The sequence below is a fragment of the Mauremys reevesii genome, linkage group 7 (assembly GCF_016161935.1).
Source record: "Mauremys reevesii isolate NIE-2019 linkage group 7, ASM1616193v1, whole genome shotgun sequence".
Lineage (NCBI taxonomy): Eukaryota > Metazoa > Chordata > Testudines > Geoemydidae > Mauremys > Mauremys reevesii.
In genome coordinates this window covers 77,261,414-77,280,269 of record NC_052629.1, presented here as the reverse complement: position 1 = coordinate 77,280,269, position 18,856 = coordinate 77,261,414, and the positions used below count along the sequence as shown (strand labels likewise).

The 18,856-nt window shown below is 57.8% G+C and overlaps 1 protein-coding gene across 4 annotated transcripts in view; it reads right to left on the bottom strand.

The window, feature by feature from the left end:
• Nucleotides 1-5,317: 5,317 nt before the first annotated feature.
• The window catches only part of SEMA3F (semaphorin 3F), a 107,873-nt gene continuing 94,334 nt past the window's right edge, over nt 5,318-18,856 (bottom strand). For all 4 annotated transcript variants that reach the window (XM_039481609.1, XM_039481610.1, XM_039481611.1 and 1 more), the window contains 11 exons: nt 17,666-17,805; nt 17,009-17,123; nt 16,179-16,248; nt 15,751-15,895; nt 14,542-14,764; nt 12,599-12,687; nt 11,476-11,517; nt 10,799-10,956; nt 10,372-10,439; nt 9,390-9,523; nt 5,318-9,147 (listed from right to left, as the gene is read on the bottom strand). In XM_039481609.1, the coding sequence (XP_039337543.1) occupies nt 8,689-9,147; nt 9,390-9,523; nt 10,372-10,439; nt 10,799-10,956; nt 11,476-11,517; nt 12,599-12,687; nt 14,542-14,764; nt 15,751-15,895; nt 16,179-16,248; nt 17,009-17,123; nt 17,666-17,805 (1,643 nt within the window). In that variant the 3' untranslated portion in view covers nt 5,318-8,688. The remainder of the gene's footprint in view (nt 9,148-9,389; nt 9,524-10,371; nt 10,440-10,798; nt 10,957-11,475; nt 11,518-12,598; nt 12,688-14,541; nt 14,765-15,750; nt 15,896-16,178; nt 16,249-17,008; nt 17,124-17,665; nt 17,806-18,856) is intronic.

The window sequence follows — 18,856 nt, the reverse complement described above, 5'->3', positions numbered from 1 at the left end:
TGAGCAGCCCTATAACCACCTGGCTGTGTGTAGCCAGCTTGTTGGGGAGACAATGCTGTTGGGACAGGAATGTCTCCATGCTGAATCGGTAAGTGAGCAGTCTGTGCTTCAGGATCTGAGGACAGATTCAGTTACTGGTGTTTCAGGGCAGAACAGTTGTATGGCTAAATGCTTGAGGAGGCAGGGGAGAGCAAGCCAGCTCTCACCCTCAGACTCTTTGGATTTGTGTGGTATCTCTGTAAGACAAAGTCCAGCCGTGGAATCCATAGCAGCTAAGAAGTTAAAAGCGAGTGTCTGTGTTGATGCGAATTACTTGGCTGGCAGGGAGAAGAAAGACTTGCTAATAGCTGTTAGCACAGAGGGCCCACCCCATCAGCCGGTGATCTCTGTTAAGCAAGAGAAATCAGGGTTTAGTCCCGAAGAACAAGAAGGAAAGAGAAGACTGAATTTTGCAAAGGGAACCCACAGGTTAACCCTAAAATGCCCAAATTCCAATGGTATTGAGCCAAGGGTGTGGCATGACAAACATGATTGTAAATGGACACTTGCAATGAATTTGTTGTTATTGCTAATGCTAATTTTTGTAACTAATGTGTTGCTATGGCCAAGAACCGTAACAATGTACAATGTGCCTAATCTTTTGGAAAATCCCTTAAACATGTTGAAAGGAATACATGAAAACACACTTTATGTTAAAGGGCCTTGCTATACTGATGTTTCACAGTTAATGCATGTAAACAGTGTTGGAACTTTTCACAGGTGAAAATACATTCCAGACCTGATGTGCTGTATGAAAGGGGAAACTGAGGCACACTACCATATTGCTTTCATGGCTAAATGCCAAGATTCCTGTAATATGAACAACCTCTATATCTACATTGGTTTAATGTTATTTGGGTTCAAAATATTGGCCAAAACTGGTATGGATAAAGTAGCTATTTTCTTTAGCTCTTGGCAAGATCACATGAAACATACAGGAACCATGCTGCAAAAGCTAACCAAGTTATACCTTGAGTTGGTAAAGAGATCCATTCATGTTATTGAACATGACTTTGATAAACCATTTCGGTTATACCCTGGTGCGGCCTCTAGCCCAACACTAGCTGTAGTGAGACAGACCCAAGGAAAGGGGGCTCTTGGGATGCAGTCAGCGATGTTTTGTCATCCCTTCCTGCATCAATTTTGCGTTGGGGGTGTGACGTTATTGATATAAATGGGGACCATATAGAACATGGGTTGCAACCAAGGTCCTGTAGTGGCACCAAATCCTAAGTAAAGGGGGTCATATAAGGTGTCTAAGACCAGGTTATGGGTTGCTGGTTATAATTATGCTGTCTGTATGTCTGTATCATTGTTAGTTGAAGTTATGAATGTTGGCTCCATGCTGTCAGTATTTCAAGTTTGTGCTGTGCTTCTGGGGGAAGCCTCCCAGACAAGCTGGTGTTAGCTCTGCCTAGCCTGTTTGATGGCCCATTAAGGACCATTAAGGACACAATGGACCCATGGAGAGAAGGCAGACACGCCTTGTGACTCAGCAAAGTATGCAGGGACTGGCCCATGTGACTCCAGACTCCATATTTTTGCTGTAAAATTCCACAGTGAAGACAAAGGGATTCTTACACCTGGAAAAGTCTATATAAGCCTAATGCCTCATCTCCATCTTGTCTTCAATCCTGCTTCTGACCTCTGGAGGGACTTTGCTACAAACTGAAGCTCTGCACAAAGGACTGAAGGACCCATCCCAGTGGGGGATGTTTTCCAGAGACTCAATTTTGAACCTGCAGTTTATGCCATCACTGCTGCAAGCCTGAACTAAGAACTTTGCCATTACTGTATGTAACTGATTGCATTTAACCAATTCTACCTCTCATCTCTACCTTTTTCCCTTTGTAAATAAACCTTTAGATTTTAGATTCTAAAGGATTGGCAACAGCGTGATTTGTGGGTAAGATCTGATGTGTATATTGACCTGGGTCTGGGGCTTGGTCCTTTGGGATCGAGGGAACCTTTTTCTTTTATTGGGGTGTTGGTTTTCATAACCATTCATCCCCAGGACGAGTGCACTGGTGGTGATACTGGGAGACTGGAGTGTCTAAGGAAATTGCTTGTGTGACTTGTGGTTAGCCAGTGGGGTGAGACCAAAGTCCTTTTTGTCTGGCTGGTTTGGTTTGCCTTAGAGGTGGAAAAACCCCAGCCTAGGGCTGTAACTGCCCTGTTTAAGCAATTGGTCCTGATTTGGCACTCTCAGTTGGGTCCCGCCAGAATAGCTCCGTCACACCAGGGCAGCATTCAACAGCCTGAACCATGAGCCCCTCCTTTCTCTCCTTGCAATCCCCCCCGTCTTAATCACTGCTCACCTTTCAAAGTCCTACATTACCCCAGTTCTCCCCCAGAGCAGGGCCAGCCTGTGCGCTGCATGGGGCAGGGCTCCAGTGGAAAAAATAGTGTGTGAGCATATAACCAATTGCATTTGAATTGTATCCATTGCTGTAATGCAGATGCACATGAGGGCTGACCTGAGGGTGCACAGCCAATCTCAAGTCTGGCATTTCAAGTGCCTGTCATTGCAACCTTAACGATGTTCTTTTAACATTGTGTGTTCGGTGTAATTTCCTAGGGCTACAAACAAGCCACCTGAAAAAACAGAAATTCCATCCTCTGGCACCATATTGACACCCCCATAGGTCATCAGCAGGGTTGGGACATTTAGATCCACTGCACGGACCTCTGCCATGCAAGCTAACAGAGTTACTGAAAGCAGTAGTAGGTTGTCATCCTCAAGGTGGCCCAGCACTAGAGGGGGAGAATGAGACACCCACTTTGCCAGCGGATTTCACATATATTTGCTGACTGCAGAGGAAAGGGGAGACCCAGGAATCACATGGTCCATGCCAGGCTGTGGAGGAGTGGGCCCAGAGCCTTCTGCCCATTTCTCTGAAGTGACCCCCTTCTGCTCCAACCCTGCCAACCTGTCTTGGACTCAGTCCTGTGTCTTCCACGCCCCGGCTCACTGGCCAAGCCCCAGTCTCCCCACCTACCCAGTCCCAGTCTCCACGCCTCAGGGAATAACACACTCAGAATGGTATGCTTCACAGTCAGGCCCTTTCCAGGGCCCCATGATTAACCCCGGCCAGAATCTGAGCCAGGGAGTCTCCCATACAGCAGTGACCGAGTCACCCTAACTTCATCCAGAAGAGCATCCCTCTAGCATGGCCTCTAGCTGTAGCCCCACAAGAGGGGATGTCCTGTTTGCCCAGCTTGGCCATGCCCCCAGCCCACTCTCTGGGCCACTCCCCCAGCCCTGGGTTCAGGCTGTTCGGGGCCTGATCCCTCCAGCAGCCACACCAATGCCTGCCCAAGATGCACAGCTGTCCTGCAGCACCTTGGCCCAGTGCCAACCCGGGCCCTGCATCCCAGCCCTTGTCCCCCCCGAGGCAGGGCTGTGAGGTCCCCGCGCCAGTGATTGCTCATGTGTAGTCCACAGTAGGTGATTCCAAGATATATCTGTTGGAGGTGGGTAGGAGTTCACAAGTTCCCAGGATGAAGGACAGCCCTGCTGAACCCGGCATCTTCCCTGGTCTGGGAGACGATCGCATAGTGTGAGATGAACGTGTGAACCGAAGACCACGTGGCGGCCCTACAAATGTCCTGGATGGGGACGTGGGCCACGAAGTCAGCTGACGAGGCTTGCACCCAAGTCGAGTGTGCCTTCACAATGGGTGGTGGAGGGACACCCACCAGCTCATAACAGGACCGGATGCATGAAGTGATCTAATTGGAAAGCCGCTGAGTGGAAATCAGCTGGCCCCTTGCATGCTCAGCCGAGGCGACAAACAGTTGCGAGGACTTTCTGAATGGCTTAGTCCGCTAGAGGTAGAAAGCCAGAGCCCACCACACATCGAGCGTGTGGCAACAGCGCTCCTCACTGGACACGTCAGGCTCGGGGCAGAGGACTGGTAGAAAAATGTCCTGACCCATGTGATAGGCGGAGACCACCTTCGGGAGAAACATGGGGTGTGGGCGGAGCTGGACCTTGTCCTTATGAAAGACCGTGTATGGCGGTTCAGAGGTCAGAGCCCTGTACTCCGAGACCTGCCTGGCCGACGTGATCGCAACCTGGAAGGCCACCTTCCATGACAGGTGAGACCAGGAGAACATGGCCAGTGGTTCAAACGAGGGCCCGTGAGACGAGCCAACACCAGATTTAGGTCCCACTGTGGGACCAGGGGTCTAGAATAAGGAAAAAGACAGTCCAAACCCTTAAGGAACCAGCCAGTCATAGCATGGGAAAATACCGTGTGCCCTTGCACTGGTGGATGGAAGGCCGATATGGCTGCCAGGTGCACCTTGACTGATGAGGGCGCGAGGCCCTGGGCCCTCAGGTGGAGAAGGTAATCAAGGATAAGTTGGATCAGCGTGGTCACCGGGGAGACACCCTGGTCCACCGCCCACCTAGAAAACCGGGAGCACTTGGCCAAATAAGCGCGGCGAGTGGAGGGCTGTCTGCTTTAGAGGAGGACGCACTGAACTTGCTCTGAGCACATCCTTTCCTCTCCACCTAACCACTGAGCAGCCACACCATGAGGTGAAGAGCCGCTAGGTTGGGATGGAGGAGGCGGCCCTGGTCCTGAGAGAGCAGGTCCGGGCGGAGTGGCAACAGCTATGGCTGAGCTACCGCCGGGCCCATGAGGGTCCCGTACCAATGCTGCCTCGGCCACGCTGGGGCAATCAGGAGGACCCAGGCCTTGTCTGACTTTATCTTCTCCAGGACCCTGCTGATTAGAGGGAATGGGGGAAAGGCGTAGAGAAGCCGGCCTGACCAGGGCCTGGTCTACACTGGGGGGGGGGGTGTGTGTGTGTCGATCTAAGGTACGCAACTTCAGCTACGTGAATAGCGTAGCTGAAGTTGAAGTACCTTAGGTCGAATTACTTACCCGTCCTCACTCCGCTACCGCCACTCGCTCCGGTGGAGTTCCGGAGTCGACGGGAGCGCGTTCGGGGTTCGATATATCGCCTTGCCTGCTGGACATCAAACCCTGGACCGTCAGCACTAAAAGCCTAGGTTGCTAGTATGTGAGCTAAAGGAGCAACTCCATCCATTAGTAGCAATAGTAAACTCTTATCCTCCTATGGGAGCAGCCAGTAGAGGGGGACTCAAAACACAGTGCACCGGTTGGGTTACATGTGCACTGGCACAGCTGGACAGTGGGTTGCTCTGATCACTAGAGAACTCCCACTAGCTCAAGGCCCTTCTAGACAGAACACGGCTGAGAGAAGGCCGAAGAAAGAGGCAGGGTCTCCATAAACAAAGCCAGTGTTTATTAGTTTGTTCCCAGCCACAGGAAGTTCACATTACAGGTGTGATGTGCCTTGGAGCTCAGCCTTGCTGCCTGCTCCGCTTCCATTACATTCGCCATTTACAACTATTTACACCAGAGAGCAGATGCGCTTGGTCTGAATCGGCACAGGCAGCTGTCCCATGGGGTGGGGGTGAGGGGAATGGATGGGCATGGGCCTGGCGTGTACCTGTCAGTACACACCACATGAGCATGGGCCACTCAGTCACAGAAGCGGCCCGCTTCGAAGTGATTAACACCAGGCATTAGGAGCACTGGGACGCAAAGGGCACAATTCCTGCCTTACTAGTTTGGCTTGGCAAGGGTGAGCTCTCCCTGCCTGTCCCTATGCCCCATGGTGTACCCTTTTGAGTTGCAACTAGCTGGGAGCAAAGGGGCGGGGCTCTCAGGGCCTGACTTCCTGCTTTGGAATTTGCATAGCTGACCCCAGGATGCTTTGCTCCCTCACCCATCTGCTTGGGCAGAGTGGAGCCCTATCAGGATGTGTGTGTGGGTAAGGAACTCGGCATTATCATCTCAGAGGAAAACCAACGGATGACTCTCAGATGCCTGTCATGTGAATAGAGGGGTACAGCCCCTGGGGTGCCCGGGCACTCTGACTGTGGTGGAATTGCAGGATGAAGTGTGTCCCAGCGTGATGACTATGTCACATGTTTTTCTCTCATCTGAAATCATGGGTAGTTTTCCATAGGATTGTCTAGCTTTTACTACAGATGCTTAAGGGGCCTGGCTTCTATCTGCCCCTGCCAGGCACCTGGCTTTAACAGTGTGCAGTGCCAGGGCTGGATGTGGCTGTGCCCATGAATCATGGCTCAGGTGGGGCAGTGACCCTGGTGGGTAATGGTGTCTTCTCCCAGACTGGCACCCAGTCCTCTTTCTGTCCCCAGCTCTTGGGCCAGCCTCCTCGCGCTGAGCCTGACTAACCTCCCTGTGTGCTGTCTGGGGGGCAGTGCCTGCCCTGCTTGGCCCCGCTGCTCCGGCCTGCCTGGATTTCCCCAGCGGGCAGTGCTGCAGCTGCTAGCAGTCATGGAGTGCCTGTGTGTGCTGGGACCATGCCACACTAGTGGGTGGATGGGCACCTGACTCCGGAGGGGCCAGGGCTGGATCCTCAGCTGGTTGGAAGGGGGTGAAGCCCCACCAACACCCATGGCAGGCTGTGATACTGCGCTGCTTTGCACCAGCCATGGACTTGGCCTGAAATATTGGGGTGGTGTGGGCAACTTGCCAGCGGCTCTGTGAGCCCATGAGCTGGGGCCCCCTGCTGAATCCAGGGCTGAGGTTGGCCCCTAGTGGTAAGCCCAGGCAGCACAGGCTGGGAGCAGGGGAGCCAGGGTAAACCCCAGGCTGTCTCACCCCCACCAATTAATTCAGGCAGGTGCTTTGATCACAGGCCTTAAAACCCCTATGGCAGCAGCAGCAGCCAATGCCTGCCCCAAGCATCTGGAGGCCAATTTCCCCCCTCTCCCCAGCTCCCAGGGCAATTTCGGAGTCTTGACTTAAGCTGTGGGGCAGAGGCACTATTGTAACACCCCCCCCCCGCCCCATCCCCAGAAGTGACTGAAGTGCCCCTGTTGGTCCAATTTGCAAAGCACTCTGGGGTCTGCCACGGTGAGTGTGGCTGTGGCCACTAGGCCTAGGGATTGAATGCAGGCAGTGCTCTCAGCCAGTCTGCCCCCTACCAATGACCCCTTTTTTTCACCCTCTCATCTCTCTGGCCCCCTCCCCCCCGCATACATGACTGGGACAGTGCACCTGCCAGGAAACCCACTACTCAGCTCCCACACATGGCCCAGGGCAGCGACCGGGTGTCCCAGGACTCCACTACCCACAATGCCTTACAACTCAATACTGACTCTCTCCCCCCCCCCCTCATGAAGCCACACAACAGAGACATTGATGCGGCCAGGTCCACTGGCAGTGAGGCCATGGCTTAATAAATAATGAGAAGTAATCAGATGGGGAAACTGAGGCACATAGAGGGGAGTGACTTGCCCAAGTTCACTCAGTAGGGGGGACCTGGCCATCCAGGTACCCATTGTTTGCCTCTGCTCCCTCACTCACCTCACTCCATTCCCCTACTCACTCTGTCCTTTCCTTGCTTCACCCCACATGCCAAAAAGAATTCTTCTCACCTCGGGGAGGGGGGGGGAAGGAGTGTCTGCCCCAGCCATTCCTGGCCCCTATACCCAGTCTCCCTAGTACCCTCCAAGGTGCCACCACAGCAGAGCCCAGGAAGGGGCATGCCTGCTGGGTGCAGCTGGCACCACAGGAGCACGGCTGTAGCTGACATCCTCACCCCTCCTGCTTCCTGAATCCCTGACTTAATCCAGCCACAGAGTCAGTTTTTTAGACCACTGCAGCTCCACCCCCTGGAGGGCATCACATCAGCCACCAATCAGCCCAGGCTGAGCCTGTGATATCATTCCCAGATATACCCCTCGCAGGAGTGATGCGTGGCCAGTGGCAGGTGGAAGAGCCTGGCCTTGTGCCCTCGACCCCCCATGGGGTTTAGCCCAGCGATGGTGCCTTCCTGGGCATTCGAGAGGCACCCACCCTGGACAGTACTGCCAGGAGTGATGGGCCATCGGACGTGCATGCACAATGGGTGCCAGGTTCCTGGGGACCCTGTCCCCTTGAGGGGACCACTTCCCTCTCTCCCTGCCAGTTCCCTCCTTGTCCAGTGCCAAAAGGGCAAGGATATTGTCAGTGGCCAAGAAGTTCCACCCCCCAGCATGGACTTCCCATCCCTCCCTGCTCGGGCCCAGCACACATCAATGCCAAGGGCACTGGTGGGAAACAGACCAAACTCAGGCTCCCCCACAGGTCCCATGCCAGGGGGAGAGGGAACATGGCAGCTCCGCCGATGGCACCCCAGCTCAGAGACATCCCCCCCAGCTAGAGACAGAAAACGGCTCCTCCAGGTGCCATCCAGAGAGTGGGCAGAGGGTCCTGCGCTGGCCCATTTCTACATTAGCATGAAGAGCTTCTGGTTTGACGAGGGACTGGGGGAGGGGATCTTACCCTAGTCCCACCCCCATGCTCGGTGCCTGCCTTTTATTTTACAGTACCATAGAAATTAGGAAGAGAAAAGGACAAGCTGCAGGCCAGGGTGCCTCTGGGAACCTGGCTATCTTACCCAGAGGGCCATGGGGCAATGGGGTGGGACCGTGTCTCCCATGGACTATGTACAACCTACAAATAAATACTGTCTTGAAAGGGAGGGGGGGAGTGTGTGTGTATATATATATTTATATATATATTTATAGATATTTTTAATATTAAAAGGGGGGAAAAATATAGCACTGTTATTACAAAGTCCCTGGCGGCGGTTTCATGTGAGCTGGTCCACGTCTGGCTGGTGATTCCGGCGGTTTCGAGGCTTCTTCTCGTCCTGCAGCTCCTTGGCTTTGAGGTTGGCCAGCGCCTCCTTGTGGCTGGAGGCGGCATGCCGCCAGTAGCCCTGGCAGTACTGGTTGATGAGTCCCATTTCAGGCTGGGTGAGGAGCTGCACCAGGTCCTGGTAGTGGGGGCTGGGGGCACCAGGGAGGCCAGCCCGCATGCCCAGCACGGAGGAGGAGACGTCGCCGTCAGCCTGCAGGGCGGGCGCCTCTGACTGGAAGAGCACGCTGTGCACGGTCTCGCTGCTCAGCACATGCAGCTGCACCTTGGCCACTGTGTGCTTGAAGTTGTTCTCAGTGGCCGTACAGGAGTAGAGACCGCTGTCTGAGAGCTGCAGGGAGCGCAGGAGCAGCCCCTGCTCCGTCCGCAGCACCCGGCCCTCCATGCGCAGCTGGATGGGAGAGAGGCCAAGGGCCAGAGCGTTAGAACGGGTGAAACGCAGCCAGGCATGGTGGGGTGTCATCAGAGGATGGGGGGAGGAGATTAGAGACAGGCCCCATGCAAGCCTCCCCCACCGCCTCAGTCCCAACCTGCAGCACCTCATTATGCCAGCCTGGCTCCCTGCCCCAGACAGCAGGCAGTGGGCTGCAGGGCCTTTCCCTCCAAGCACCCCCTAGCTCTGTGCCCTCCTACCTCTTTCCGCCGGTCACTGTTGTCCTTCTGGAGCAGCCACTTGACGGTGGCCTGTGGGGAGCGGGGCTGGCACTCCAGGAAGGCCGTGCTGCCCTCCACCCCGTACTGGACGGCCTCCACCGTGTTCTTGTTGGCTGGAGTGGGGCAGAGGAGACGGGAAGTCGGGCAATGGAATCAACACAATGCTGCGAACCCGACCCTACCCACAGAGTTGGGAGAGCCATTGCCTCCAGCTGCCTGCCCTCACTAAGGGACTGCAGCGTCCTCTGCACTCTATCTACCGCCAGCCGTCCAGTGTATGCATTCAGCCCTCACTCTACTCCATCCCTCTATCCACCCACCCAGCACATCCATCCCTCTATCCACCTACCTAGCACATCCATCCATCCTTCTATCCACCCACCCAGCACATCCATCCATCCACCCACCCAGCACATCCATCCATCCATCCACCCACCCAGCACATCCATCCCTCTATCCACCCACCCACCCAGCATATCCATCCATCCATCCACTCACCCAGCACCTCCATCCATCTACCCACTCACCCACCCAGCACATCCATCCATCCCTCTATCCACCCACCCAGCACATCCATCCATCCACCCACCCAGCACATCCATCCCTCTATCCACCCACCCAGCTTATCCATCCACTCACCCAGCATATCCATCCATCCATCCATCCACCCACCCAGCACATCCATCCATCCCTCCATCCACCCAGCATATCCATCTATCCATTCCTCTATCCATTCACCCAGCATATCCACCAATCAATACATCCATCCCTGTACATACACACCCATCCATCCTTGTACATACACACCCATCCATCCATCCAACCTTGCAACTCATTTATTGATCGGGACATCTAATCTACATATTTCGCATCCCCACCCCGTTTTTCTCCATCCCCTGTGTCCCGGACATACCCGCCATAGGTGGGAGGAGGGGCAGGGTGGCCGGCTGGCCCTACTCACCGTTGGAGTTGTAGCCCCGGCACTGGCGGATGGGGTTACCATGCCGGACATCCTGGCGCCTGCTCCGCCTGTGGAAGGGGGAGAAGGCACAGATGGAAAGTTGCTCACAGTCTCAGGGCACCACCAACCACCTGGGGCAGCCCTGTAGGTGGAGATTGGCTGCATCATGCACGGCTTAGTCATCCCTCTCCAGGCATAATGGGGATTGGGGCAGAGCCCCAATTCTGCCTCTCATCAAAGATATTGGGTCCCCTGCCCCCACACGCTGCCTCCCAGCGCCAGCGCCCTGTTGGCAAACCCAGCCAGTGAGTACGAGAACCCGTGTAGGCTGCAGGATCCCCCTGTATAAAAGCCCCTCCCTCTAGCACTGCCTGGCCCTGTGCTGAGCCCCTGGTATAACTGCCCCCACAGCACAGCTGGGCCGTACCTCTTGGAGGATGCTGAGTATCGGGAGCAGGCCTTGCCGTCCCAGGCGCAGTAGGGGTCCCTGGCCAGGCAGCAGTCGGCACAGGCCTCCCCATACACGTCGCAGCGGTGCAGGGCCAGGTGGGTCACTCCTATGGCCGAGGCCACGTACAGCTGTTGCTGTGGGGGGCAAAGAGGACATGGTGAGATGCCCCCTTGCTGCAGACGCTGCACTGTCTCAGGTGCCAAATGCACTTGTCTTCCCTTGGCCTGGGCGCCCCTGGGATCCTGGGATCGAGGAGGGGCTGCTTCTCTGAGAGCGCAGTGCTTGTCCAGAAATGGGCGGGAACTCCCCCCTCCCAGCAGACCCCCCCCTCCCCGGGGCTGGCTGAGGCAGAGCAAGCGGGTTTCTGGGGCGCCCCGCACACCTCCCTCCAAGCCGGCCTCCCGATGCTCCCGCAAGCGGGGCTGGGAGCTCAGATCTCTGAGTGGCCCTTCCCCCCGCCCACCCCTGCGAGTTAGCGACAGAGACCATCTGAAGGTGGAAGCCCCTGGGACACTCGGAGAGTCCCTGTCTGACTAGGAACACATGGACTCTCCGTCTCTCCTCAGCAGGCGGGAGTGCCGTGGCTGGGCTGGCGTCTTGCGCCGGGTGGGCGACCCCCAGGAGGACCCCACCTCAGCACACCACCAGCTTACCCTCTTGGAGGAGATGGTCATGGTCTTGATGGGGGCTGGAACCTGGAATGAGAGCATGGGAGCATGGTGTGACAAAGTGGGAATGTTCTTGATGTGTTATTTAAATGCTGAGTGGGAAGTATTAACCTGGGAAGGTTGCAGGGGAGTTTTGCTGGGACTGCCTGCCTTGGGGAAGGGAGTATACCTGAGCATGTAACATGAGAACCCAGGAGGGGGGTTGGAGGCCAGGTAACACCTCTGCCCCGGAAACTGGACAAAGAACACAAAGGCTGGGGGAAGAGCCAGGGGGAGGTGAGTGAGAGTCTGAAGGAAGTTTTCAGGTTTGGAGCTGGCTGAAAAATAATGAGGGGGGCCCTGACCAACAGGGCTGTGGCCTCCCCAGGGCCCCCAGATGGACCTAACTAAAGGGAGTCCTGTTGTCTGTATCGGCAAGACCTGTTTTGGACTGTGTTCCTGTCGTCCAAATAAACCTTCTGTTTTACTGGCTGGCTGAGAGTCATGGTGAATCGCAGGAAGCTGGGGGTGCAGGGCCTTGACTCCCCCACACTCTGTGACACATGGTGGTTAGTCCGGGCCACTCAGCCCCCTTGGAGCTGCTCTCGATCACAGGGAGCAAAGGGCTGAGACAGTCAGAAACAAATCTATTGGCATCAAACCCCCTCCCTGGAGCAGCCACATATGCCCCGGGGAGCCAAGGCTCCAACCCCTTAGCACTGGGAACAGGCTGCTGGCACCAGGCTGCTGGCACATAATCTACTGGAGCACTCCCCCAGCAAGCTGCAGTAGCAGGGCCCTTATCCTTCCTGTGGAGCCAGCCAAATGGTGCACTCACCCCTTGCCATTGACTGTGCCGGAGGTCAGAGCCCACAGAAGCCGTGGGCCCCGTAATGCCCCCTACTGACACCAGCAAGTGCTGGATCAGGGCCCAGGTGCCCGCCAGGAAGCCACAGATGAAGCTGCAGTGGCGGCCTGCTGCACATTGCCCCTGCAGCAGCGGGAGGAAGGGAGGTTCCTCCAGGCGGGGGGGCAAGGGAGGGAGAACTGTCCCAGGCCATGGCGGGGGACGGAGGGGGACACAGCAAGGCCTGAGAGCGCAGTGCGTGCAGGGCCCAGGAGGCGTTACCTTGAACACTTCCACCTCCTCCAGCATCAGCTCCTCGGTTTCCAGGTCGTCCTTGGGGAGGACAATCACCTTCTGGACTGTGCCGCGATCTGCAAGGCAAAGCCGGCACTCAGCGCCACGCAGGATGGACCCTTCCGCCCTGCCACAGCCTGAGGTGTGGGGCCATGCCGATGGGGATGGCGTGGGAAGTGAGAGGCCAACCTGCCATCACGGCTTTATAAAAACGCTGAGGCTGGATCAGCACGAGGCTCATAGCCAGCACAGGGCTCTGATGCCTGGACTGAACCCCAGAGCCACAACTTCATCTTCCCTGGGGGGAATCCACCAGCCCTGGAGCTGCCCAGTGCCATCTCAGGGACACCGGCAGAACCGCAGTGCTTGGATCTCTCCAGCAGCCGCTGCACCTGGCTGGGGATCTCTGAGGAGTGCCAGGGGGAGGCGGGGTCCCTGCAGGCAGCACCAGCAGGAGGAACTCACAAAGCTGCCGGTGTCTGCTCTGACTTGGGTGTGAGACCCAGAGATGGGCCCCGCGCACAGATAGTGCTGCACCAACTAACGTGTGCACATGGCACCGTCTGGCCCCTCACCCGCGGGCTGCCCAGTGCTTCACAGTACATGCTGCTGACTTGGGGAGGGACAGCCCAGCTCCCATCACTCAAACCAATTGCCTTTGTGGGGGAGTGCAGCAGCGGATAAACAGAAAATAGCTGTGCAATGCAGAGTGAGGCTGGTCTGGAGAGAACTGGCTGGCAGGCAGGGCTGCCCAGGCAGCGAGGGCTCCCACGTCCTGCCGGGCATCCCACCCTCAGCAGTGTAGGGGCACAGGTGGGGGAGCTCCTCACTACCAGCAAGTGCTGCCGGCGCAGTTGTCTGCATCCAGGCACCGGCCCAATCCCCCCTCACCATCCCACAGGCCTGCTGCAGGCCCCGCTGGTGACCCTCCACGCCCTTGGGGGAAGGAACAGCTGAGTTCTGGCGATTTGTTACACCAATGTTGGGGCAGGGAGGAAATTCCCTGGTGGGCGGGACAGGTGGTGGGAGAATTTGGCCAGGCTGCCGTGTGCAGGGGCGACTGAGAGAACAGCTGGCCAGGAGACAGCACATCCGTTAGCTAACGGGATCTTTCTGGGTCATTAGCGTTCCCTGCCACCTGCGTGGCGGCACTGGCTGGGCTCCCCAGGCTGGCTGGCAGCCAGGGGCTTGGTTCCCTGAGAGGGGCCGAGGCAGCGCCAGCCACTCTGCCACAATGAGCCCCCCAGTTAAACAAGCCCCTCTGCCCCAGGCTGGTTCCCAGGGGCCTGGCACAGACCCTGGCCCCGCAGCCTCAGATGGCCCAGACCCCACGTGGCCCAGCAAGCGCCAGGCTGCCCAGCACGGGGTGGGCTGGGGTCTGCCCAGGGCATCATCCTGGCACAATCACACCATGAGGGGTGGGGAACCAACAGCCAGCGCAGACCCTGCCCCACCTGCAGCCCCACTTGGTGCGGCCCAGTTCTGGTGGCTGAGTCCCTGCTGAGGGCACCACGTTCTCTGGGGACTGATTCTGACCCCACGCCAGGTGCCTGGAGGGGCTGGACACTCACCTCCAGATCCCCACACCCTCCCCGGCTCTGTGCCAGGCTGGAGTCACCACAGGGCACCCACTCCATTCATCCTGAATAGACAGCCTGGCCTCGATTGCTGCACCCCCAGAACAGGCTCTGGGGCAGCCCCTGGGTGGGGGGACTCCAGATGGAATTCTCTGCCAGGCTCCTCTGTCAACGAGCTGGTCGCCAGGCACGTCTGATGGGGAGAGCGGGGAGCGCAGCCCTGGCAACGCTGACCTGGCGAGCCGGCCCAGAGTGGGCTAAGTCCCTGCTGTGCCCAGTGCCGGGCAGCATGCCCTCCCGCATGGCCCAGGTGGGTCCATGTTGTGTGTTTCTCCAGCGCACGTCTGCGGGTACCTGTGCCCAGGAAAAGCACCTCATAGCGCCCGTCGGCTGCATCCACCTGGTCCACGGCCACAGTGGTGAACTTGTAGTGCACGTTGCTGCGCACCACCAGTGGCTGGCGGTGCACGGGGTACACGGCATGGTACATCAGCGGGTGCGAGCGCATGAAGTTGATCACCTCGTCTGGGTAATCCTTGGTCGACTTCATGGAGGGAGTGAAGGTGCCTCCTGGGCACTGAAACACAGAGCGGGCGGGTAAGACACCAGCCCCACCCCACAGCCCAACCTCCCTCCTCCCAATCATGGCCCGGCCTCCCCCCGCTTCCCACCCGCGGCCTGGCTTCCCCCGCCCCACTCCATGGCACAACCTCTGCCCTGTCCCCTAAGGCATGGTTCCTCCACCCCACAGCATGGCCCGCTTCCCGATGCACAGCCCCTACCCCACCGCATGGCACGGCCCCCCATTCCTCCAGGGCATGGCCCCCACCCCACTCATCCTGCAGGACACCCCACCCTCATGGCACGCCCCCCCGTGCTCCCAGGGCATGGCCCCCACCCCACCCAACTTCCAGGACAGCTCATGCCCCTGGGCATTGTTCTGCCCACCTCTCCCTTTCTGAATGCATCGGCACACCCATCCTGCAGCCAGCATCAGGTGCCATGAGACCCCGACCCACGGCAATCATCTCACTTGTGCCCCATTCACGGGGAGCCTCTGACTCCTCCATTGCCCACCGCACTGCCCCTGCTTCTGCCGAGGCCTGGGGTTGTGGTATAGGGGGACCCTCTCCCCTGGCAGATCAGGCTGGGTGCCCCTGGTGCAGGGGCTGGCAGAGCCCTGGCACTAGGCCAGCATGGGGCGGTGCTGGGCTGAAAGCCCCACACACTGATGCCCTCTCTCTATGCAGCAGGCGGCCAGGCAGCCACAGGGCCAAACTGGCCCTCGCGCAGTTCCCATGGCCCCTCTCAGTCCCTGGCTTGGAGAGGGGGAATCGCTGTAAGCCCCATCGTGGGGCAGATCCCAGGACTCCTGGAGGGCAGCATCAGAGTCTCTGCACAGGGGAGGTCCCTGCCCAGACACACGCACTGGTGGGCACTCTCTGATTGTGCCCCTTGCCCCATACCTCCAGCGCCCATCATTGCAGCCATCCCCAGAGGACCCCCACTCCCCTGCTGCCGGCCCTGCCGGGCGCTCTGGCAGGAGGCCCCAATCATACTTACGGTGCCCGGGCGTGGATAGGGCATTTTGCCTGTGTATGGCATCCACTGGTAGTTGGGTCCCTCCTTGTGGGCGAAGGGCCCATTGAAGACCATGCGGATGTCGGCCATGGAGTACACGCACACAGCGGAGCCTTTGAATACAGACCTGGGGGTGGAGGGGGGAGCATCACATTATCCCTAGGGGGCACCTCTGTCAGACCCACCCTGAACCCATTCCCTGCCCTGACCTGCCTGGCAGGGACCCACCCAGTCGGACTGGGACAGCACCTCGAGCCCTCTGCTCATGTGGGATCCAGAAACGCTCATCCCCAACGCATGTGAGGGGCCTGTGCCCAGGGGGCCCCTGCATGTCGTTCCCAGGCCCTGCTGCAGTGTCTCCCCCATCCACTCCCATGAAGACCCTCCCCAACCCCTTCTGGTGGGCTCACCCAGAGGCAGCGAACACGGCGTAGATGATGGGGTTCTTCACGTCCTGGGTCTGCTGGATGAACACATCCTCTGAGGGGAGAAGAGAAAGCATCAACAGCTGGAGAGACGCCCCAGAGCTCTGCAGGGACCAGGGGACACAGGGCAGATGGAGAGAGAACAGGGGGCACTGTGGGGAGCGGGGCAGGAGCGCTGGCTGTGGGGGTCTCCCGGCTACTCCAGCCTCTCCCATCAAGGGGCGCTGTGGGGAGCAGGGCAGGAGTGCTGGCTGGGGGGCGTGGCACACCCGGCTACGCCGGGGGCGCAGCCGCATGGGGGATGCTTCGGCTGCAGGGTGTGCACCAGTGGGGAAGATGCAGGCTGGAGAGAGTGCCCCTTAGGAATCAGGGGAGCCTCTGGCCACCATCTGGAATTGATCTAGGCAAACGAAGTGCAGGGAAGCAGGTGGCGATGGGACGGCGCGTCCTGCTCGCGGGTGCAGCCCATCCATCACATGCCACAGCAGGCGCTGACAAGCTATCAGGGGCTGCACTGCCTCTCAGCCTCCGCCGAGAGTGACTTTGCTGGGCACCTCCAGGGAGGCTCCTGGCTGGGCAGGAAGGCCCCTGTGAGCTCCCCAGGAGGTGCTGGGGACCCAGATGTGGTGCTGCCCTGATGTGAGCGGTGCCCTTGCTCAGAGACGCTGCAGCCTGCAGTGACAGCTCGGGCAGCACAGAGGTTCTGCCCGCTACCACCTCTGGGATTCGTAGTCAGCCGTTGCCCCTTCCAGACACCTCATTGCCCGGCGTGCCCCATAGCAGCGCCCCAGTACACCCTGCCCACCAGCCCTTACGGAGTTCATCGAAGTGCGTTTCGATCCCGTCAGGTCCGGGCACGGAGCAGATGAGCCGGGCTTTCAGGAACGTGCTCCATTTATTGACAAGGCAGCAGTGACCTCCGTCGTCATTCTAAACCAGGGGGGGAAATACCATTCTCAGGCACCCGGGCAACCAGAACGTGAGCTAGGCTCGTCCTGCTAGCTTGGGCTTCCCAGCAGGGGGCGCTGTGGGGAGGGGCAGAGCGCTGGCTGTTGGGGATTCCCAGCTACTCCAGCCCAGCCTCCCCCAGCAGGGGGTGCTGTGGGGAGTGGGACAGGGGGTGCTGGCTGTGGGGGGCTTCCTGGTACTCCAGCCCAGCCTCCCCCAGCAGGGGGTGCTGTGGGGAGTGGGACAACAGATGCTGGCTGTGGTGGGCTTCCCAGTACTCCAGCCCCAGCCTCTCCCAGCAGGGGGCACTGTGGGGAGGGGGCAGGAGCGCTGGCTGTGTGGGGAGCTCCTAGCTACTCCATTCAAATCCTAGCTTCTCCTTTCAGGAGCTCCGTCTGTAGGGGACACTGCTGGTATTCCAGTCCCAGCTGGGGGCACTGTAGAGAATGGAGCAGGAGCTCTGTCTGTGGGGAGAGCTCCCAGCCACTCCCAGCAGGGGGCGCCGCGGGGAGCCAGGTACATACCAAGCAGATGCGCCCGATGCGGGAGTAGACAGCAGGGCTCTGTGGGGCATCAGCTGATTTCTCCCGGAAGAAGAAGTAAAGCTTGTCGTCGTTCCTCTCGGCGCTGTCTGGGATGAGCTGGGCGTGAACAAACGCTGGGTCTGCAACCAGACATGCCAGCGCTGTGAGGCCAGTTGCATGCCCCAGTGCCAATGGGACAGGAGCCTGCCCTGCAATCTACTGAGAGGCTAGTATACGGCCCCGCTGCCCCCCCGGCTGGCAAAAGAACATTTGTAAAGAAACACCCTTTGTCAATATCCGCACACAGGGCAGAGTTTAGGTTGTGTGACTTTGGAATGCTCAGCAAAAACACCCTATGGCAGGGGTAGGCAACTTATGGCACGTGTGCCGAAGGCGGCACGCGAGATGATTTTCAGTGGCACTCACACTGCCTGGGTCCTGGCCACGGCCCGGGGGGCTCAGCATTTTAATTTAATTTTAAATGAAGCTTCTAAAACATTTTGAAAACCTTATTTACTTTACATACAACAATAGTTTAGTTATATATTATAGACTTATAGAAAGAGACCTTCTAAAAATGTTAAAATGTATTACTGGCACGGGAAACCTTAAATTAGAGTGAATAAATGAAGACTTGGCACACCACTTCTGAAAGGTTGCTGACCCCGGCCCTATGGCAATACCACACACAGGGCAGTTAAGGTTATGTGGCTCTGGAATGCTCAGCTAGGCAACCTTAGTTTTTTCTTAACAGTTTTTAATGCAATATCCTAAGTTTTTAGCTAGCAATAAAGCCTGTAAAGTGGAACTAGTTAGCTAGAGAGCTCCCTGCCGTTGGGAGGAATGCACCCCCAGCATGAAGCCTCCAGGGCCTTCCCACAAGTCCCCCCAAAGGACAGACAAGTTCTCTGCAAGTGACCAGGAATGATTCCTCAGCACAAAGAACCATGGGATGTGCCGCAGGCACAGGGGTGAGTGGAGACACAGTAGCACAGCTTGGGCCTTGCAGTGGGGACGCTCACACCCAGACGAGGCTAACCCGGCTGCTCAGACCTAGCTGCCAAGCCCCCAGGCTAACTGCAGCGACAATGTATCCTGTGACCAATCCCTTGGAAGCCAGGGAGACTTTTGCCACTGACTCCCACGGGAGCAGTGACTGTGGTTAGGGCGACCGTGGTTAACCATCTGGCA